This window comes from Macaca thibetana, chromosome 10 (assembly GCF_024542745.1).
Source record: "Macaca thibetana thibetana isolate TM-01 chromosome 10, ASM2454274v1, whole genome shotgun sequence".
NCBI lineage: Eukaryota > Metazoa > Chordata > Mammalia > Primates > Cercopithecidae > Macaca > Macaca thibetana.
The window spans coordinates 4,852,099-4,874,792 of NC_065587.1; the positions used below are offsets into that span (position 1 = coordinate 4,852,099).

The 22,694-nt window shown below is 62.2% G+C and overlaps 1 protein-coding gene across 2 annotated transcripts in view; it reads left to right on the plus strand.

The window, feature by feature from the left end:
• The first annotated feature begins 4,269 nt into the window (after positions 1-4,269).
• The window catches only part of WNT7B (Wnt family member 7B), a 56,872-nt gene continuing 38,447 nt past the window's right edge, over positions 4,270-22,694 (plus strand). Inside the window, exon 1 of one of the 2 annotated variants that reach the window (XM_050806002.1) lies at positions 4,270-4,702. In XM_050806002.1, coding sequence (XP_050661959.1) covers positions 4,632-4,702 — 71 coding nt within the window. In that variant the 5' untranslated portion in view covers positions 4,270-4,631. Of the gene's footprint in view, positions 4,703-9,332; positions 9,537-22,694 lie in introns of those variants that run through there. The other variant, XM_050806001.1, reaches the window with a different exon arrangement.

Genomic DNA, 22,694 nt, shown 5'->3' on the forward strand with positions numbered 1-22,694 from the left:
TACTCATTTTTAGGTTAATCGTTCGTTTTTTTTCTTTTTTTTTTGAGACGGAGTTTTGCTCTTGTTGCCCAGGCTGGAGCGCAGTGGTGCCATCTCAGCTCACTGCAACCTCTGCCTCCCAGGTTCAAGGGATTCTCCTGCCTCAGACTCCCAAGTAGCTGTGATTACAGGCATGTTCCACCATGCCCAGCTAATCTTGTATTTTTAGTAGAGACTGGTCTCTACTAAAGACCATGTTGGTCAGGCTGGTCTTGAACTCCCGACCTCAGGTGATCTGCCCGCCTGGGCTTCCCAAAGTGCTGGGATTACAGGCGTGAGCCACCGCACTCGGCCAGGTGAATCATTTCTGAGTTAATTCATTCCCCCATCGGAAGAACCCCATGGGGTGTGGACTCATGATTACTATGCCAGGGCTGGGGACATTGACACTTCTACCTGCGGTCACACACAAACATACATCACACACAACACACACCACACACAAACACACCCCCCACACATCACACACACGCACACACACTACACACAACACATACGCAGTACACAAACTTACAGCACACTCACACCACAAACACACCACACAAACACAACAAACAACACACAACACACACATACAACACACATATGCACACACACCCCACACACAAACATATAACACACAACACACAAACACATACACAACACACAAACACACCACACAAGCAACACACACCATGCACAACACCACACACAACACACACAACACAGAAACACACAGTACACACAGGTAAAAAGTAGCTGAGTTCCATGGAGCCCAAAGGTGACCATCCAGGGCCCCAGGCTGTCCTGACTTTGGAGACATCAGGCCTTGGTGGGTCTCGGTGCTGGCTGGGAACCAGAGAGGCTTACACTCCCAGCAGAAGCACAGGCTCCACCTCCCCTCACTCAATCACCCCCTACCCACAACAGGCGTTGGGGCCCTTGGGCCTGGATCCTGGCCACCCTCACGTTCGAGATGATCAGAGCTATGATCCCATATAGGGGGACAGTGGACCTGCCTGCCTGTGGTCACACAGACCTCAGAGGCCTGGGACCAGCCTTCAGAGCCCCAGCTGGATGGAGGCTCAGGCACAGCCGCCCTGTTGCCCTGGGGATTCCTGCTGCCTGTGTGTGGTGTGTGTGTGGTGTGGTATGGGTGCATGGTGTATGAATGTGGCATGTGTGTGTTGTGTTGTGTGTGTGGTGTTCATGTGTTGTGTATTGTGTGTGAGTTGCGTTGTGTGTGTATTTGTGTTGTGTATGTGTGGTGTGTCTGTATGGTGTGTGTGTGTTGTGTATGTGTTGTGTGTGGTGTGTTATGTGTGTTGTGTGTGTGGTGTGTGTGTGGTGTGTTTACATGTTATGTCTAATGTGTGTGTGATGTGTTATGTATGTTGTGTGAGTTGTGTGTTTTCTGTGTTTGTGATGTGTGTGGTGTGTGTGGTGTGTAGTGTGTGGTGTGTAGTGTGTGTGCATGGTGTGTTGTATGTATTGCACTGCATGTGTGTAGTGTGTGTGTGTATGGTGTATGGCGTGTTTTGTGTTGTGTGTGTGGTGTGTATTGTATTGTTTGTGTGTGCTGTGTGTGGTGTATGTGTTGTGTGGTGGCTGTGTGGTATGTGTTGTGTTGTTTGTGTGTTGTGTGTGTTGTGTGTTGGGTATGTATTGTGTTGTGTGCCTGTTGTGTGGTGGCTGTGTGGTGTGTGTTTGTGTGTGGTGTGGGGTGTGTGTGTGTGTCTAATGTGTGGTGTTTGTTGTGTGTGTGGCGTGGTATGTGTTGTGTTTTGTGTGTTGTGTGTTGTGTGCATGCGTGTGTGTGTTGTGTGTGCTGTTGTGCGTGTGCGTATGTGTGTTGTGTGTGGTGTATGTTGTGTTTGTGTGTGGTGTGTGTTTGTGTGGTGTGTGTGTGGTGTGTGTTTGTGTGTTGTGTGTGTGGTGTGGTGTATGTGTGTTGTGTGTGTGGTGTGGTGTATGTGTGCTGTGCGCACGTGGGCTGTGAGCGCCTCCCACCCCACATTTCCCCAACCTTGGAGTCATTCAAAGACCTTCGGAGACCACCCGGTGTTGGAAGCGACTCGCTGGGGTCGCGAGCCGCGGGGACCCCGCTCAGTCCCGCCCTTCTCCGCGCGCCGCCTCTCCCCGCGGCCGGCAGGGGGCAGCGCCACGCCGCGGTCCCTCTGCGCTCCAAGGCGCGGCTCCGCCTTCCGCTCTCCCGGGGAAACCGAGGCACTGAGACGCAGCCGAGGCGGCGAACGAACCCGGGCATCCCGCTCGCCCACCGTCACCCCCTCCTCTCCCGGATGAACCCCGCCCGGCCGGTCCCAGAGCCGTCCCCACCTCGGGCCGGAAGCAGATCCGGTGGGGGTCGGCGCGGCCGGGTCGGGGGTCGAGCGCCCAGACCCGCAGCGGGGAGGCCGCCGGTGCAGTTCTTGTGGTTCCAGCTCCGCCACAGCCCGACAGCTCCTGGCGATCCGCCCCATTAACGGGCGCCGAGACCGAGGCTGGCGGCAGTGGGGACAGGAGTCCCGGGCTCCGGGAGGGGATGGGGTTCCTGCCCGCCTCGTGGCCGGGGGCCCAGCGTGGCTTCGCCGCCCGCCACCTCCAGCCCCTGCGCGCCTGAGTCCGAGAGCCCTCAGTGCCGCCGCCGGGTGGCAGCATCCGCCCGCGCCCGAGCTGCGCCCGCGCCCGTCACTGCCTGCGAGAGCCAGGCCAGACTCTCCTGCTCCCCGCGTCCAGCTTCCAGGCCGTGAAATGGGGGTGGCTGCCCTACAGTGGGGCTCTGGGGAGCAGGGGTCACCCAGCGGGTGGAGCTGCTATTGCCATTTCACTTATTCCTGTGCCTCGGTTCCCCTGTCTGTGCTGATCGCCAACGTACGCCCTTTATCTGGGAACCCTCCCCATCGGCGCACGGGGCTCGGGGGCACCGGGGGCCTCAGATCCGGGGGCCCAGGAATGACCTGCAACGGGGTCGTGGCAAAGGTTCAGGGATTTGGAGGGATTAAGAAGGGATCAGAGGCAGGGGGTCTGGCGGGACTGCGGGAGGGGCAGGGGAGGCAGGCTCTGAGCTCGAGGTCCCTACCCAGGCTTGGCCAGGTGGGAGAGGGCAGCCGGATGCACACACAGACTCTCCCCTTGGTGGCCTCAGTCCCTGCTGGTCCTCGGGGACTGAGCTCTTCCCTGTCCCGTGTGCCTGCAGCACCGGGAGCCATCCAGGGTTAAGAAATCACAGAACAGGCGGGGAGCCTGGCCTGGACAGCGATCTGGTCATGGGTCTGGGTCCTGCCCCCTGAGGGAAGACCAGGCTTGGCGCAGCAGGGTCTGCGGGACTCTGGCGCTCGTTCGCCCCGGGCTAAATCAGGCTAGATGGGCTCTGGGTGTGCGAGGCACAGAGTCAATCTGACTTCGGGCTCTCCTCAGGGAATCTGAACACAACTAGGCGCTGCAGAGGAGGCCACGAAAACCGTGGCGCAGGGGCAGGGATTCTGGGGCCAGTAGCCTCCCAGTGCCCGGGAAGCCCCTCAGCCTCCTTCCACAGGCCTCCATCACGGTGCTTGGCCAATGGGTTCTGCAGGAGGTCACGCATGCCATCTCCCGGCATGTGGCCAGGCTAGCCTGTCTGTCATCGTTCAGGTCCCAAAGCTGGACTAGCGCAGGTGGCAGCAGTGCTGGGACCTGGGGTTGTGGGAATCTCCCATTGAGGTTTGCTGGAGTGGCAGCGTTGCCTGGACTAAGAGTATGGCCCCAGAGTATCCCATTGATGCGGATAATTTTTGGGGGTCTGGAAAGTGCACTCGGAGAGGCAATGGGAGTGGGTGGTCTCTCCTTCCCTCACCGGAAACTGGAAGCCAAGTGGCCACTGCGACCTGTACCGGTCGTTTCCCGCCCCCACCTGTACCCCCGCCCCTACCCCCGCGTGCGCGGAGGAGCGCAGGTGTCTCTTCCGAGCCGCACCCTCCCCACACCCCCACCACCCGTCACCCAAGCCCGCTTCCCCCGCCCAGTCCCCGGAGGGCAATCGGAAGGGAGCTGGCCTGGGGAGGGGGGGCCCAGGGGGTAGATGCGTTTGTGTGTCACGGGGGAGGGAGGAGAAAAGGGAGGGGAGAGCCAGGGAGCGAGGGAGAGAGAGCGCTGCGAGCGAGGAGGGCGGGCGGGAGGCGGATCCTCCTACCTGGGGCGCGCTCGCTCGCTCGCGGCTCGCTTGCCGGGGCCGCGAGTCACCTGGGGAGGCCGACAAGTGCGGACACATTGGCCGTCGCTGCGCTCGGCGAGGCGCGCACGGCCTCAGGCGGCTGCGCCCAGTGGAGGCTGCACCCGCCTGCCAGCCGCGCCCGGGCCCCCGGCCCGCGCTTGCAGAGGCCCACGGTCGCTCAACCGGGCTTCGAGGTCGCGGCCCCCAGCCTGGGTCATTTCCCCGGGTGCACGCGGCGGCGGCGGCATCCCGGGCTCACCATGGTGGCAGTGCGCGCCGAGTGCCCGCGCGTCGCCGGCCGCCCGAGCCGCAGCGCCGGCTGAGCGCGCTCTGCCCGCAGCCCCCTGGCCCCTGCCCGGCCCTGCCGGGCCCGCGCGTCCCCTCCGGCCGCCGCTGTCTATGGCGCAGCCCCCCTCCCTGGATCATGCACAGAAACTTTCGCAAGTGGATTTTCTACGTGTTTCTCTGCTTTGGCGTCCTGTACGTGAAGCTCGGGTGAGTATCCCGTGGGCGGGGGCGGCAGCCGGGGGCCAAGACAGCACGAAGGGGCTGCCTCCAGGGCGTCCCCACGGGGACGTGGGGACGGGAGGGGGCCACGGCAGTTCTCTGGGCTCCGGCGCTGGCCCGTGTGTCAGACCCTCGCCCCACGCCAGCAGAGACGCAGCCCAGCCCCCTGAGCTCCCGAGGGGCGCTGAGCCCAGCGCGGGAGGAGAGAGAGCGGGGCGCGCGGGCGGCCCGGCCGGGCTCGCGGGTAGCGGCGAGCGTGCCCGGCGCGTACTTTCACCTGTTTGGGCTCCAGGCCCCGGGGGTGGGACGCGCCTTCCCTCCCCCGGGCTGCGCTGGGCGCCGAGCCCGGGCCGAGCGCTCGCCGCCTGGAGGGTGCGCCGGGGCGGGGTCGGGGGGCGTCCGGCGCCTGGGGAGGCCCGGGAGGGCGGGGGGGCGCGCACCCGGCCGCGAGCGCGCAGGCCGGGGCACCCGCCGCGGCCCTTCGTCTCTATCCATCACCCAGACGTGTTGAAATTACCTTGACAACTCGTCCGGCTGGCTCGGGATGGGCCGTGGGGCCTGCCGGGCCGCCTCGGGCTCGGTCCGGGGCCTGCGCCCCGCCCGCCCGGGGCCCTGGGCCCTGGGCCCGGCCCCCTCTCGCCGCGCTCCCCCTGGCGCGGCCCGGCGGGCGGGCGCCCGGCGAGCCGCGCTAGCTGCTCTCTGCGGTAGCTGCTCCGAGTCGTATTTCCACATTCCTGAACCCAGCCGAGTCCTTACCTGTTGAGCCGCGATCTCCTTTAGACAGAATCTGTCTCGGCCTCGCTCGAAGTGGGGGTGGAGAAACGGCATGACGGAGAGGGGGTGCGGTGCACCTCGCCGGGGGCGCCCACCGCCAGTTGCCTGCCCCGCGCTTATCGCACCTGCGGGGACCCGCGCCCCGCCGCGCCCTGCACGCCTACTGTGCGCCGCCCGCTGCCCCGAGGCAAGCCCCGTCCAGGCCACGGGCAAGGCTGTGAACAGACCCGCGGGAAGTGCAGGTCCCGGTACCACTGCGGGGAGACTCGGGCTACCAGGCGGAGAGGTGGAAGAAGGCGCTGGAAATCGTCTCTCCATCACCCTCCATCCCATCTCTACTCCGCCATTTCACAGGTGGAGAAAGTGAGGCCCAAGGCCTGCAGAGACTAAAGCCAGTGGCCTCAGAGGCAGGAATGGAAGCCCCCGTCCTAGCCTGAGCCCTGCGGGTCTGGGCGGGCGTGCCTGCGGCTGCCGGTAGCCAGTAGCCCCGGTTATCATAGGTCTGTGGGTAGGCTGTGTCCCAGGGTGTTTGTTTATGGAGGTGAGGGGTGCGGGGCATTGAGCCTGCTGGGCTGGGGGTGGAGTGGGCAGGCTGCTCTTTTCCTGCATCTCCAGCAGTCCTGCAATGACTCCCGCTGGGCCCCTCAAAGTGATGGCAACCCTTAATGAGGCTTTGTCCCTGCAGCCTGATTCTCAGCGCTGAGGCCTTTCCCCTCCTGGCACCCCTAGGGTTAGGCGCTTTTACTGTCTCGGCTTCAAGGATTAGGAAACTGGGCACAGGACCTAAGTCACTGTCCTCAGGATTCAGTGACAGAGCTGGAACTGCAGTTGGTTGTGGCCCCCGCCCCTCCCCCCTCCCGCCGCAGGCCGCTTTTCCTAGTGTCCATTCTTCTGAATCAGTCATCAGAAAGCAGCCCTAACTCCCACGAGTGAGCCGGTGGGAAGAGCTCTAGGAACCCCCTTAGGCAGCAGCAGGAGCCGAGGGTCCACCCCAGCTCTGCTCCCGGGGCTGCTTCCAGGGCTTGAGGTTTGTGTGCTCTTCCCAAGCCTCCTGGTCCCTTCTGTAAACAGGGATTGCAGCTCTGGCCATCCTGAACAGGATGGTGGCCAGTGTCTGAGAGGGGTCTGAGTGAGCAAGACCCCACCAGGCCTCCCTGTAGCCCAGCCTGAGCCCCAGGCACCTGTGTCAGCCTCCCTCTGGGGGCGGGGGTAAGAGCCAGGCAGTGGCTGAGCTTCCTTCTGTGTGGCCCTGGCTCTGCCCTCAGGTCCCACCCAGGACCCCTGGAGGGGAAACTCCTCCCCCTGGTGTGCCAATCTAAAACACACGCTCCTCACCTCCAGGATTTCCACAATGTGACCTCCCAACACCCTGTGGAATGGCAAGCAGGAAAGCCAGAGATCTACCCTGGGATCTGCTAAGGGAAGGAGAGCCAATCCCTCCCTCAAGGCTCAGCCCCTGCTCCCAGGCTTGGAGAGAAGGGCCCTGCTTTCTTGGCGAGCCATCTTGGCTACATGCAGAGGTCGAAGGGGGAAGCTGGGCCCAGGTGTATCCTAAGGGGTTAAATGACCTGGAAGCCCATTACATTAAGGAGGAGGTTTGGGAGTCTGGGACCAATGGGCTGTGTGTTCTGTCCTCTTGTCACTCCTAGCCTGTGGCCTTGAGTGAGCCCTTTAACCTCAGCCTCCCTTTCTTCATCCAAAATATGGGGTCACAACACCCCCTTCACTTCATGCTGCCTGTGTTAGTCCTGGGGGCCTTTGCCCTGCGGGTGGTGGAGATATGTGTCCCAATGAACACCTGTAGACACCAGGAGAATCTTTCTTATTGTTAATGACTATGATGTCACCGGGACTGACACCCTGGGGACTTCTCCAGATGGTGTATTCCAGGGCGTCTGCATCTCAGGAGTTGGGATTTTCAGGGTCATAAAGTTCTGACCAAAGATCAGAGGTTGTATATGCATGGGGGGGATATTCCAGGATCACTCCCCTGCCTGCTGCCTGTGTTTCATTACACAGGGGGCCACCTGGGCACGTGCGGCCATCACACACATGTGCCCCTAAGCCTGGTGCAACTCACAGGTACAACCTCTGGAGGAATCCAGTACCAGCAGGAACCAGAACTCAGCCCTCACAATCCCCTTAGGGGTCACGGCCCTAAGAACAGATGCACCTGGGATTTGGAGCAATTTGAAAACCTGATGGCTTCAGGGAGTCACAGTTCCTCACCCAGGGCCCTTTTTGGACTGAGCGGCCTTCACCTCCAGCCCCGGAGGAGGCCAAAGCAGAGCTCAGAGGAGCCCGTCTGAAGTCTGGACACCCTCTGCTCACTGGAACTGGAGTCACTGCAGTTCTAGGACAAGCCCCGTTGCAAGCCTATCCCTGCCTTTGGGGCCAGAAGCAGAGGGGCCTGAGAGCCCTGGACTGGGAGGGATGAAGATGGAGGAAGTGGCTGCTTTCTCCTGGGTGATGAGCCTCCATACCAGGTCTAGAAGTTAGAAAATCCTCTTCCTGGCTGGGCGCGGTGGCTTAAGCCTGTAATCCCAGCACTTTGGGAGGCCGAGGCGGGCGGATCACAAGGTCAGGAGATCGAGACCACAGTGAAACCCCGTCTCTACTAAAAATACAAAAAATTGGCCGGGCGCCGTGGCGGGCACCTGTAGTCCCAGCTACTCAGGAGGCTGAGGCAGGAGAATGGCGGGAACCTGGGAGGCGGAGCTTGCAGTGAGCCGAGATCGCGCCACTGCACTCCAGCCTGGGCAACAGCGTGAGACTCCGTCTCAAAAAAAAAAAAAAAAAAAAAAAAAAAGAAAATCCTCTTCCTCAGGACAACGGGCCAGACCACCCAGCCCTCGCTTGTCTTGCCTTCTTCCTGCTTTGCACTGCGATTCAGATGTAGAGGGATGGTCAAGTGGAACCAGGACTGGCTAACAACAGGAGGTGGGACACTAGACCTATGTTTCCGGGCTTAAAAATAAATAAATAAAACGAACTCTAAGAGGGAGAATGTCCTTGTAGGTCTACTTCTCCCCAAACCCATCCCCGCCAACCGGGGTGGGGAAGCCAGAGTGGGGACGCCTCTGTGTGAGGAGAGCAGCACCTGCCGGCGATGCCTTCCCACTGGCGGCCTCTCCAAAGAGGTGCCCAGGCAGGGTCCTGCAGTCTCAGCATCAGCTCAAGGCTGGGCTTGGTTAACCATGGCAGTGCCTGTGTGCGACCCACAGCCAGCCTCACTAGACCCAGGGCACACGGGGGCAGAGGCTCAGGACACTCAGTGCATCTATGCACACACACCTGTCCTCACAGACCGCCCATGCTCCTGCAGGCACACGCAGGCACATGCAGGTACATGCATGCACACACGCGCATACGTTGCTGAGCACAGCCCCCAAGCACACACCTCCGCGCAGTTCCCCCGCGGAGCCGCCCCCAGGTGCACCTTCCGGAGCCAGGCCAGAGCTGTGTGGCTCCCTAAAGATGGGGGTGCGGGTGTCCCGGCCAAGGCAACTTGGGCAAGCCCTGGAGGCGGCTCCCACCGCACGCTCCGGTCAGCCTCCCCTTTAAAAAAACCCGCCGGGGGAGGAGGCGGATGTAGGGACTGCCCGTCCAATGGCAGCTGCGCGCCTCGGGAGACTTGGAGACGTGAGCCAGTGCGAGCGACAGAGCCGGTTTGCACCGACAGACGGACGGAGGTCCAGACCGCAGCCAAGGCGCGCCCGCTGCCCTCGGCCGGGTCCCCGCCCCGCACTCCAGCCCCAGCTCCCGCCGCTGCCCCAGATCCAGCGCCATGCACGGCCCTGGCGGCGGGGCACGGGCGACAACTGCGCCCGGGTCCACGAGACCCAGCCCCTAGCGCCTGGCGCCGCCGCCCTGCATCGGGGAGCTCTGCGGGGACCCCGGCCTCAGCTGGCCCAGGCGCCCTGCCCGTGGAGCCTGCCCAGCCCCGCCAGGCGCGCCGGCCCACCATGCTCCTACTGTCGCCGCGCAGCGCGCTCGTCTCCGTCTATTGCCCGCAGATCTTTCTCCTCCTGTCCAGCGGCAGCTACCTGTGAGTGCCGCGGGCGGCGTGCGGGGTGGGCGGGTGGGCTCCCCTCGGGCCTCCAGCGCTGGAACAGGGTGGGCAGGGAACGCGGCAGCGAGGCCCCTGGGCGGGGCACCGGGTGACCATCGCGCGCGGGAGCCGGGACTTTAGGTCGCCTCGCTAGCGTAAGCTGCCGAGGTGGAGCACTTGGCGGCCAGCGACGTCAGTGAGAAGTCCTGGCTCTGGGGTCAAAGAAAGGATGGCCTGAGAGCAGCTCGACTGCCGGAGTAGAGCAGGCTGTGCACGCCCAGCGCGAGGGCTCGCGGGCAGCAGGCGGTGCCGCGAATCCCTGCGCGTCCCAGCAGAGTCCTGGACCAGTGGAGGACCCCTCCCCATATTAGCCCACGCGGCGCGCAAGACCATGCCACACTTGGGATAGCCGCACGCACACACCGGCTCCCTCGTGCAAACACCGGCACGCACGTGCACGCCACGCTCCACCGGACAGCGACCGCACTGCACCCCGAAGTCGCTGCGGCTTCTTGCGCCTTCCTGCAGCACTGGGTGAGTGTCCTCACCTAGGGGCGAGGTGGACGCGCTTTGCGCGCTGGCGACCGCGTTCGCCCAGGTGTCTCGGCCGAGGGAGAGCACGGAGCGTGGGTCCTCCTGTGTGCGTCCAGCAGGGCAGAGCCCACTGGGCTCTGAGAAGCTCCGGGCAGGGCCGAGTCCAGCCCAGTGAGCCCAGGGGGGGCGCAGTGGTGGCTTCGCTCGATTCCTAATGGGACTCATATGCTCTGGCCTCTGACTCAAAAAGAAGTTTGATTTATGGAACCGCCGTTTGGGGGAATTTAAGCTGGATGCTACTGATTAAACCTCAGCGCCTGCTCTCCCTCTCCTTCTCTTCCCTTCCCCCTCCCCGTCCTTTACACGCGGGCCACGTCCGGGGTCGCCTGACGCGGCCAGAGGGGGCAGCCGCTGCCTTCCCGCTCCCTGCGCCACCCCCTCCCCCCATGCGGTCGCAGTCCTAATACAGCGCCGCGCCCCCACCCCCATTTAATAAAGACGCAGCCAATTTCTCCTCTTGCTCCTAGGAAATTACTATCCTACCAGTTTTCCTTCTATAAATAGTCGCGCATCTTGAAACAAAAGTTCGCAACCGCAGCCAGATGCTGCGAGGCCCGCGGTTTCCCGGGCTGTGGGACATAATTACAAGGTCCGGGCACAGAGAGCGCTCCAGGCCCGGCGGGCAGCCCCGGCTGCGGAGGCATCGCCTGAGGGGGGCGGGGTAGCAGGGCGCATGCGGGTGGGGACCGCCTGAGCAGTGGGGACCCAGGCTATCAAAGTGCCAGGGTCCCTGGGTCCTGCTTCTGGTGTCCTTCCCAGGAACTGCATCAACAGGGGGCCTTGGAATTTCAGCCTCTGGCGGTTGGAGGTCAGGAAGCCTCCTCCTCCCCAGAATCCTGGCATTTCAGCCTTAAGCCTTGCTAGAGAATTGGCAGCTCTGGTGCTTGGGAAATCATTTTTGGAGCTGGCTGGCTAAGGTTCGGTGTTCATGGAGAGGTGTCCGGGGTGGGAAACCAGGAGTCCTGCGGAGGTGGGGGCGAGGGAAGGGGGGATTGGAGGGTTGGCGTAAGGGTCTGAGAGAGGGAGGTGCACAGGGGCCCCAGAAGCCTGGTGGGAGTTGATGCCAAGGCAGCAGTGAGGGGCCTCTGGGGCAAGGTGGTGCCCAGTGTACCTCTGCAGACCCCAGGTTTATCTCAGGGCTGTCCTCCTCATCTGGGCCTGCAATGACTACAGCCGCCAGGCTTGTTCCTGGAGTGTGCACTGCCAGCTGTGTTGGCAGAAATTCTCCTAAGGAAACAGCTTTTCCAGACATCCCTGGGCCAGTGCTGGGGTCCGGCCTGGGTCGTGGGGGACAGGAAGGCAGGCTGCATCGCTGACTTGCCCTCAGCAGCTCCTGCGCCACAGGGAGGAAAACGCTGACGCCAGCCTTCCCCAAGCAGAGAGGAACCCAGACACGTTCCAGGAGCGAGGGGGGGCGGGTCTCAGGTTTCCCCTGCCCCGTTTGTTTGGTGGGCACAAGGCTGACCCTAGGTGGGAGTAGGGCCTGCGCAGTTCAATTTGAATGAAAGCATGCAAAGGGAGAAGACCTTGGTTTCGGTGTTTCCGACCCAATGGCTGCACTTGGGGGAGGCAGCCAGGATGCAAGTCCTTGGAGAGCTGTGAGAGGTGGGGGTCAGTGTCAGCCCACCCTCAGCACTGCAGGCACACTTGATGGCATTGGCCTTTGGATCTGAGGATGCCTGGGCTAGGAGGGTCGCTGGGTGGAGGCTTCATTCTGCTCCAGAGAACTTTCAGGAACTTTCCAGATCCCATTGGTGGGATCTCAGACACTGGCCGACAGCTGATCCTCCTCCTTTCATCTGGGCTGCTCCCCTAGCTCCCCGTCCTGGGCTGTGGTCTGTGCACACCAAATCCCAGACGCATGCCTGGGCCCCTGCCGCTGATCAGGTTGGACGGGTGTGTTGGCCTGGAAGCGCCCTGCGCCCCTGCTACAATGCTGACTTGCAGCGGTGCTAGGCGGCTCTGGCCAGCCCTCACCTTCTCTGTGCAGAGCTCTGTTGTCAGTGCAGGAGCTCCCAGGGCCAGCGGGGATCAGTCAGGGCCCAAGGGAGGGCAGGTGGGGGACCGCAGGCCAAGAGGAAGGCTTGTGGTGTTGGGTCAGCTGGAACGGGGGCCTGGCTGAGGCCTTGACCAGGACCAGGCTCAGCTTCTGTCCCAGGCAGGTCTCTTCCGGTCTCAGCCTTCCTCTCCCAGATGTGGGGGTTGGCTCTGACGACCCCCCCAGGTCTTCCGGTAGGAGCCTCTCATGGTGACCGCCTGCTCTGGGGAGCCAAGTGAGTCATGGGTGACGGGGCGGTTACTCACCGACCACCTGGCTGTGGTAGGATGGGGGGGCGCTTACCGCTGCCCTGCCAGGCCAGGCCTCTTCCCGGCTTTGTCAGCGGTGCCAGCCACAGTCCCAGAAGTGCTGTGGCCATGACCCTCGGTGGGGAGGAGATGAACCAGGCCCAGTCCCATGGTACCATGGCCTGTGTGGGGACAGGATGCGCCCCTTGGCTCAGGCGTGTTAAGGTTGCCCTTGGGGGAAGGGCAACTCTCAGCCTGGAGGGTCTGCGTCTATCCAAGTCTGGGAGGGGCTCTGCTGTGTGCCCTGAGCAGGTCCATGGACTTCTCTGGGCCTCAGTCTCCTCATGGGTCACTTGGGATGGTGATCCCTCCCCCAAGGCTCAGACCAGGCCATGTGTAGTTGGAACTTGAAAGTGTAGAACGTTCCAGAGAGGGAGTACATGTGGAATTCGAGCTGGGAAATCTGGTGAGATCTCATCTGGGGACCCTCCACTGGAGTGGACAAGTGGAGACCCCCTAATCACAAGAAACTCCCCAGAACTCATCATCATGTGGACGAGACCCACCAACCATTGGCTAAAGGGGAGAATGTGCATCGTGGACTGTCTGTCTGCGGAGGGAGGACAGGAGGTGCTGGGATGGCACTGGGTGCCACAGTTGTGTGCAGAGGCCTGTAGGATAATGTGCCATTTTCTAATACGGTTTCCCTTGAGTCTTCGTGAAGGCAAGGGGCATGATAGTGACTCAGATCTGGGTCCTCATCCTGACTCCACAGGGCCCTCACTGCCTGGCTGTGTCCCCAGGCCCAGCTCTTCCCTCTCCAGTGCAGATGATGGGAGCACAAACCTCACTGGGTGGCTGTGGGAAGCTCTAGCTTGATGTCTGGTGCGGTCAGTGCACGGGAGACTGGCCATTCTCAGCTATCAGGAATAGGGAGGTTGGCCACAGGCAGCACAGAGGGAGGCCCAGTGGCTGTGTTCATTCAGGAAGGAGTGATGGACCCCCTAGGGCATCTCAGAGGGCTTCCAGAGGAGATGACTCTCAGACAGGGTTTTGAAGGATGGATAGGAGTTGGCCAGACGAAACAGGCACGTGAAAGAGACCCCTAGACGAGGGAACAATACTGTCAAACACATTCACCAGGGGTTCCACTCCAGGGAGCCTCAGAGCATCTTGCTGAGGTGGATCAATGGGATGCCAGGATCCAGAGAAGACGCTGTTTCCCAAGGTCACCTTGGAGCCCAGGGGTTCAGCCTTCCTAGTTCCAGCTCCTCACGTGGTGCCAGCACTGCTTCTGAAGGGAAGTTCCGCCTATGCAGTCCCACAGGGAGAGGAATCGGGGTCTCCCAGGGCCTCAGGCTCCAGCCAGTGGTTGGAGGTGCTGATGGGAGGCGAGGTGATGATCATGAAGTTGGTGATTTTTGAGGCGCCAACAGCACATTATCGTTCCCTCATTCACACACTTCCGTGAGCTCCTCTGGGGACAATGGCCAAGCAAGTCACACTCCCGTCCCTTCCCCTCCCACCCACCTGGAGCCTTGAGTCACCCTGGCAGGGCAGGTGGATGCCTGTGGGGAACCCAGGGACCCTGCTTGGGTGTGGACCAAGGCTCTGTTCTCGGAGCACCCTGACAGACTCTGGGGTGTGGCGGTGTTGGTTGAGGTAGAGGGCTCAGTTGTGGGCATCCAGGCCATCAGCCCAGGGCCAGGGTGCAGAGCCCCTGGAACTGAGAGCCACATGCAGCAGAAGCTCGAGCCCTCACTGCTCACACCGCTCCCTGTCATCCCGGGCAGATGGAGCGGCTATAGCAGGCTCCTAAGGCTGCCGCCCTACACGGCCCTGGGTCCAGCTCAGATGGGGCTCAGCTCCCCTCCCAAAGGGACAGGAGGCCAGGCGCCCTCCCTTGTCAGATGAAACCCCGGCCCAGGGCTCCTTCAGCCTGATGAAAGGGTCATTGTGTGGTGCGGGCCGCCCGCTGGCCAAGGACAAAACCACCGTTTGTCCTCCGTCCCTGGCGCGGGGCTGGGGGCCTCACCTCAGGCTGGCCGGCAGGGTGGGGGTGGGTACAGGTGCGCTCCCTCCTCCCTTCCTTGTCTTCCCACTCAGCCCTCCTGGGGCCCCTCCCCCATCCCTGCTCCTCACCCAGGGCATTCTCATCCTCTGAAGGTGGGTCCTGAGGCTTGGGTCAGTTCCGCTGTTGGCAGAGAGGCAGTGAGTTCTCCAGCCCCAGAGGCATACAAGCAGATGCAGTAGGAGTGAGGGCCGGGGATGCTGGGGAGGGTCCCTGCCTGGGCAGAGAAGCCGCGCTCACAGTTTCTCTGTGCAAGCAGCCAGTGGAGTGGTTGGCCTTTCCACTGAGGCCATCCCACAGTCTCAGTGGTAGAGTGGCAGGTGAGGCTTGGCACAGGGCCATCAACACTTCCTCCATCCCCAGGCTGGAGCAGGTGGCAGCTGAGGTGCTGGGGCTGCTACGAGGCTGGGTCTGAGGCTGTGTGCAGACGACACTAATGTCCTACTCCCCCAAGTGGCCTTTGCAGATTTAGTATGTGAAGCCTGCAGGTGCCGGGAGATGGGCCTGGGAGGAAGTCACCCACCCGCAGAGCAGCTCACTGGGTGTCAGCAGTAACGGAGAAGAGCCTGAGTGAGCATGCCCTGGAGTCCCACCCCATGACCCCTGCGGGCCTCCATCGCTTTCTGGAACCCTCCCGCACTGTGATCCCTGCTCCAAGCCTTCCGTACCCAGTTGGAGCTTTGAATGGACCAGGCCCCCTGGAGGGAGCGAGCCCGGCCACAAGGACTGGTGGTGTCTCAGCCGGCCTCCGCGCAGTGGGTATTGCTGTGGCCAGGGTGAGGAGGTGTCCAGAGCTGAGACTTAGGCCTGTGCAGTCCCAAGCGGTGAGACAGATGGCAAAGCCCCTTCCAATGGGAAGTCCTCCAGAGTGCACTGCCTGCCCCGCAGACCCCCGCTTAGGGAACACAGGATGAGGCATTCCCACTTCTGGAGGACTTGGGTTCCCCGAGAAGGCCCTCCCTGGCAGGACTGACGTGTGCACAGTGCCCAGGGTCTGCTTGGGGATCTGTGTCCCCCTCGGGCTCCCAGAGAAGGGGAGCTAGGAGAGGCCTGTCTGCCGTGCTAGGTGGTGGAGTGAGGAAGACAAGGTCAGGGTGCAGAGTCACTCACCCAGGTCAAGCAGCTGAGCCCAGATTTGAGCCTGGGGCCTCCTGGCTGTCGGGTCCATGCCACTTGTCATGGTGTCTTACCAAGGCGAGTTTTCAGCCTTGGGTGAGCCCTGTTGCCTGTCCCGTTTCCCGCCTGTCCTCTCCAGGCAGAAACCAATGCCTCCAGTTGCTTAGAACTGTGTATTGACCAGGAGTCCCCGGGGCCCTGAGCGAGGGTCTCAAGGTTGCAGGGGCTGCCTCCAAGGTTAGCTTTGGGACCAGAGGTGCAGCTCTCCTGTGGGTACGGGAAGCCCAGAGACCTTCTGTTCTGGGCCTTGTCCTGCTTCGGTCCCTGAGCCGGGAGCTCTGAGACCAGCCTGGCCAGCGTTGTTGGGTCAGCGTGAGTGTGGTCCCAGATGCCCAGGCCCTGTTGCTGCCTCAGCTATGGGCTTGCGGCAACCTTGAGGCATCCCTCCACTTCTTTGGGTCTCAGTTTCCCCATCTGGGTGGTAGGTCTGGATGCTTCCCCAGATCCTCCTCCTCCCTCCTCCCCTTCCTGCTGGCCCCACCACCACCCTGAACTTTCCCTTCATGCCCACAGAGTGATGGCAGCCCCCATGGGTGGGTGATCAGGGCTGGCCGGGTGTGCAGGTGTGGCTGGAAAGGAAAGCCCCTGCCTCCCTCCCTTCCAGTGTCGTTTACGCAAAGCCCTGTGGGACCCACAGCAGGAGCTCTAAGCTCCTGGTCGAGGGCGGTCTGGGGAAGACATCTCAAGGAAGGCAGCCTCTGACCTTGGCCCTGAAGGACCTGCTGGAGGGAAGGAAGGTGGGTTCCTGGGAAAGGGACAGACGTGGGCAAAGGCCTGGAGGTGTGAAGAGGATGTGGCGACTGGGCATCAGAAGTGGGGAGCAGCAGGTTAGAGTGGGCTGGGGCAGGGGAAGATGAGGTGGGGGCGGTGCCAGAGGCAGTGATCTCAGGTCTGGGGACCCCAGGGCAGGGAGGAGTGGCTTCAGCAGAGCTTTACAAAGACCCTTCTGGGCAATGAGGTGGAAGATGGGGAAGCAGGGAGGAGGCTGGTCCTGCCCACCAGCCGCAGATGCAGGACCCGGGCCACTCCGGGGCTGAGGAGAGGGGATGACTGAGTCTGCAGGACTGTCTGGTGGCAGGCGTGCCAGGGGAGTGTGCTTGGCCAGGTCTGGGGTTGCAGGGTCGCCTGCCTCCTCCCCAGCACTCAGGGCAGTACCAGGCACTCACTCAGTCTGTACCCAGCACATCTGTCAGAGGGTCTGATGGCTGCTTCTGGGTCTGGGGCCCCACGAACTCCCAGGTCAGGGCCCATCGCCCAGGGGTGGCAGAGCCTGTGGTGGCCCCAGGTGTGCTTGGCCCCCAGCGGCACAGGTGGGAAGGGGGATTGGGTGACCGGGGGCTGGATGACTTCCCGGCTCCCCTGACTCAGGTCTTCCCAGGATGACTTCACCGCTGGTGGGGAAGTGCTGGGAATTTCCAGGTATGGCCGACACTGCCCCCCCAAGGAAGGCAGATCCATCCTGGGACTCCTCCTGTGTGCCCCATGGTTCCCCTCAGCCTGGGGAGGGTTGGCCCTCAGAGGCCACACTCCTGTGGGCTGAAGCGCTTGCTCAGCCCCATCACTGCCCCAGCAGGGTTGTCACCTGCCTTGGTGGCACTGCCCTGGGGATGGAGTCGCACGTCGGGCATGCCTTCCTGAGCCTCAGGGTGTTCAGGGAGTGTTCCTGGGGGTGACAGGCCCAGGATCCCTGGATGCCAGGGAGGCTGGTGTTGTGGACAGAGCACTGGATGGGGAGTCAGTGACTCTGGACTCCAGTCACTCCATGTCTGCAGTAGTCCAGAGTGCACAGGGACGTAGGGCCTGAAGACCTGCGGGACATAGCCCCTGAAGTGGCCAGCCTGGGATGCTGTGGACCTGCACCTGGGGAGGGGCACTGGGCTGAGGGCTGCCGACTGCACATCCCCATCTGCTCTCTCTCAAAACTTGCCTTCCCAGCGTGTGGCCTGGGGGCTCCCCTCCAGGCTGTAGCTCCTGGAGGTATGGGGGATCACCTGGTACCCCATCGTGCTCTTGTATTTCCTTCTGGCATCTTTAGGAGTCAGGCAGTGTGTGCGGTGTGATGCTTCCCTCTCCTGCAGGAGACCTCCTGTGGTCTATCGCTGCTTTGGAGCAGCCTCGAAGAGGTGGCTGGGGCTGGTCCCCTACCTTCAGAGGCTGGGGAGAGCCCGGCTTTGCAGTCAGCTCTGACTGTGAGCCCAGAGCCCAGCCCGGCTTCCCCTTACCGCCTTCCTCGGTGGAGATTCCTGTGGCACGCAGGACGGGAGGGTGGGAAGAGGCAGAGCTCAAAGGTGGGGGAAAAGCCACGGGGTCTGGTCTTGCTCTTGTCTCTGATACCAGATCACTGCCACATTGCTGTGTGGCCTGGCCCGAGATGCTGCTCCTCTCTAAGCCGCCTCTGTAAAATGGGAATGACGAACTCCAACTGCGGGCTCACCGTGGGGAAGGCAGGGATGGCGCTCAGGACCTCGGGCCACTTCAGTCAAGGGCCCTGGAGTTCTGAAGGCTCCATAAACACTCACTCAGCCAGGCTGATGAGAGGTGGAGGAGGCCGCCCCTGGGGAAATGGGCACTCTGGGCCACGAAGCATCCAAGCTGCGCAGTTGGCTAGGAGGCCGTGGCAGCCTAGGAATTCTTGGAGGGAGCATTCCAGAAAAGTGGGCTGCTTGAAAGGTGAGGGGGATGTGGAATTATGCAGAGGGGGCTTGTGGCCCAGAATGGGTCCCCTGCTTTGGAGAATGCAGATGGCCTATGCGGGGCTGGCCTGGCTCGGGCTCACCCTCTGTCTGAGACGCTGTGTGGCCCAGGCATGGACTGGGTGTGGCTCCCATCTGTTCCTAGAAGGAGGACCCTTCAGGACTATGGCCTGAGGCTCAGTCTCAGGGCCGGGAGCTCAGTCCTATCTTGCAGTCTGCAGAGAAGTGATGGCTCGGCCCCCAGACTTGCCATTCAGCCAAGTTCAGAGCGGCCAGGAAGGCCAAGGTGCTGGCCCAGCCACAAAGTGTCCAGACTCCTATCCTGGCCATGGGCCAATGGGGCCTGCCAGCTCCCTCCAACTTGTTCCACTTGTCTGTCCACCCACCCATCTGTCCTGAGGTTTCAGGTTGGCATCCTGGTCACCCAGGCCTGCAAGGCGCCCCTGCGTCCAACAGATCTGTGGCATCAGGGCCAGGGCTGGGGCTGGGAGTCCCATCCTTGCTAGGATCTTAGCTAGCTGTGTGGTCTCAGTTGCTGTGGCATCTCTGGGTGTTTCTGTCCCCATCTGTACTGTGGGAAGCAAAGAGAAAGGCCAGGATAAGACCTAGGGAAGGGTATAGCTGAATTTCAGTCCCAACGGCTTCCTCAGGAGCCCAGTACAGATGTGATCCTGTAGGGAGTGGAGAGGGGAGAATGGAGAGAGATGCTAGTGGACTTCTTGGAGGAGGAGGCACTAAGCTGGGTCTGGAATCTTGCCTGGCTGCTGGAGGGGGCAAGCTGCCTGCCCCTGGATGGGGAGGAGCTAGCCCAGTGTGGCCAGCACCTGGTGCATCGTGATGGGCCCTGGGTGCCGGTACAGATCTGGAAGGTTCTGAAGTCAGAGGTCAGTGTCCTGTGGTTTGGGGATCACAGTGAGTGGGTGAGGCTCTCATTTCACAGATTTAGCAGATATGGTGGCTGGGAGTGTCTGCCCTTGACCTCATTAGCTGTGGGCTCCTTGTGTTGGCCAGGGGTGCAATGGATCCCCTGGCTGTGGCTCATCCACCTGCAGCAGCCTCAGCCCTGCCTGGGGCCCCCAGCTCTTCCCAGGCGGTCTGGTTCTTCTCCAGGGTGGGGTCCCAGGCTGCCAGGCCAGGAATGCCAGCTATGTGGGGAGGGTGGGGGGGCAGCCGCCCGCCGGGGGCGTGAGGGAGCAAGTGGACGCTCTGATCCCTTCCCTGGGAACACTGTGAGCTGAGAGCTGAGCAGAGCAGTGGCGTGGAAAGAGTGGCAGGTGGGACCGCAGTGGAGGCAGCCTGCAGGATGCCCCACCCACCAGCAGGGCGTTTCTCCCCATTGGACAGACAGGCAAACTGAGGCTCAGGGAGGCCAGCGAGAGCCAGCAGCTGAGCAGAACTCGAACACAGGACCCCAAACCCAAGCAAACGAGCAAACCTCTTTAGTACACAGCTGCAGGTACCCAGATTGTCACCTCAGCCCCTCACTACACAGATGGGAAACTGAGGCCAGGAAGGGCAGGGAGGGGCAGAGGGATGGCCTCATTCCTGAGCTGGGCCCTGGGGGTGTCAGCCCTCTGCTCTCCCCAGCCCCTTCCTTGCCCACCCCCCACCCGCCCAGCTCCCTTTGCCTCCTCTAAGGATGCACTGTCCCAGCCCCCACCCACACTGCTTTCTTCTGGCTATTGTCTCTCAGCCTCAGTTTCCTCATCTGTAAGGTCAGGCTGGCAAGGACCAGCCAGGGGAACCAGAGTGGGGAGAGGGTGGGAAAGGGTGGGAAGCGGTTCCAGGGCCCCACATACCATGAACCCTGCTTGGAAAGGGGAGCGCTTTGGGCCTGCCCCTTCCCCACAGGTGTAAGGCCCCTTCCAGGCCTCACCTGCCACTTGCCAAAGGAGGGCTGATTGTCCCTTGCTCTCAGATGAGAAAACTGAGACTCAGAACAGCCTTGGGATGGCTGGGAAAACCCCTGACCCAAGCCCCCCGACCCCCATCCCACGGAGCGGGGCCCTCCTCCAGGAAGGATGGGGCACCAGCTGTTGAGCCCAGACCTGTCCTATTCATTCTCTCTGGCTCCTTCCCACCGGCACGCCCAGCTCTGGGCTGCAATGCATCCCCTCCAGCTTCCTCTGAGGGCAGCGCTGGAGCTGCTGTGGGGTCCAGGCATTACGGGGCAGGTGCAGGTGGAGCTGTGTTCTAGGTGAGTGGGGGTGTCTGACCAGTCTGCAGCCTGTGGTTCATGGGGTCTGCTGAATGACCCCAGACCTGGCCCACATTCTTATCCCCATTTGACAGGCGGGAACACTGAGGCCACCACCAGCCCCTGCCCCATACTCAGCCCCAAGGAACCCTGCTGGGCTCCAAAGCCATAGACGAGCCCCTATATGGATGGAAAGTTCCGGGCCAACCCTCTGCCCACCTGAGGAAGAGGCTGGCGAGGACTCGGCCCTGGGTGGGCACAGGGGCCAGGCGCTGTCCTTCTGGGTATCTGCTGAGTTACTTCCTGGATGGGTGGATCCAGGCCCGCCTCCCTGGCTGATCACAGATAATTGGAGCATTCTTCAAATATTTTTGCCAGAAGATGCCTGAGAAGGAAGAATTACAAAGCGCCCCGGGCCAGGAGCGTGGGCTGTAGGAGCCCGGGGCAGCCCAGCAGCCAGGGCCAGGGGCCGGGAGGGAGGCCGGAGATCAGGCCCAGGCTCAGCCGGCCTGTCCCTGCCACCCAGAGAGCTGGGGAGGGGGCTGCCCATGCTCCCTCAGCTGGGGGGGTGGGGTGGCTCATGCCCATGTTGAGCTTAGGGCCTGGCCAGGTGCTGGGCAATGCTGGGGACCCCTGCCCTGGGGAGTCTGCCGCTGACACAGTGGCTTTAGGACAGCCTGAGAGGTCAAGCATAGAGTCTGGGCGCTCCCAGAGGGGGCTGGTGGGTGGGAATGACTCCCCAAGGAGGGGTCTCTGCAGTGGAGAGCTCAGCAGGTCAGGCGCCAGCATGCTAGGAAGGAGTGTGGGCAAGAGTGAGGACTGAGGGGGCAGGCCTGGGGCCACCTGGCCAAAGCGGCCAAGGAGGAGCAGCCTGGGCTGGGGCCGGGAGGTGGCTCAGGCAGGCCCTAAGGCCACGATCCTGCTGGTGTCAAGGTGGGGCGTGGACCCATGCCAGGGGTAGGATGGTGGGTGCCCTGGGGGCAGAGCAGGGCGTGCTGGGGAAAGGCTTTCTGACCTCCATGAGCTGTTTGAAAGAGGTGCATGTTATCTGCGGGGGAGGGCAGGCAGCCCCAGCGTCCGCTTCTGGTTCCTGTAGCTCTGGGGGGTCTGGGATGCTGAGTCCCGGGCGGGCTCCAGCTGGGTTCCAGGAAGAAGTCAGATCTCGTGTCTCCCCGACGGAGCGCTGCCCCGTCCTTCCCGGGGATGCTTTCAGCGGCGGGGTGGGGGCTGCTTCCACCCTGAAACTGGGTGGGATGGGCAGCACTAGGACTGCTTGGGTGCCGTGCTGGGAGCTGGTGTCCAGTCCAGAGCGAGGTGGGAGAGCAGGGGTCCAGCCAGGCTGCTGTGGGGCCATTTGCGCCCCCCCACCCACTGGCAAAATGGAGCTGGGCTGTGGTTTGTGGGGTTGGTTTTTGGGAATTTGGAGGAGAAATGGGATACTGAGGTGGAGGTGCCTGGCTCCCAGGCCTCCTCAGGACACGAGCCCACATCTGTGTCATAGCATAGCCGATTTCTCCCAGGCCTCATCACCAGAAAGACACAGCTTGTCCTGTTGCTGGCGGGGAGCTGTGCCCTCTCGAGGGGTACTTTGGGTGGTTTCACCCCCATACTCCTCACCACCCCATCCCCCAGTTTTAAACGCTGGGCCCTGACATGGACTGTGGGCATTTTCTCAACCCTATGTGAAGTGGGGGTACAAGCTGGTTTCAACTGACCTGTAACACAGTCTGAGTGACAAGGGGACGCCCCACGGCAGCCTTGCTGCCCACCCAGACTGCAGCCCTAGCCCCTGCCTGCACAGGCAGGGCCTGCTGTCGGGGAAGAGTGTCTCCTGCAAGTGTCTATCAGCCACTCGTCACCCACCATTCATTCACTCATTCTGCGGTGACAGCTGAGGCTCTGCCATGCCTGGCCTTGCACCAGGCCCAGCATATCGTGGGGAGTAAGACAGGGTTCTGCCATCCTGGACCCAGCTACGGGGGCTCAGACCTGTTTGGGGAGGGCCCATGACTCAGTCTGGAGCCTGAGAGAATACTTGCAGCTTGGTGCATGTCGGGGGGCTTCCTTCTCCCAGAGCTCCTCGGGGAAGGCCCAACCCCACACAGCCTGCCCCCAGATGCAGCCTCCTGCCCCTAGAG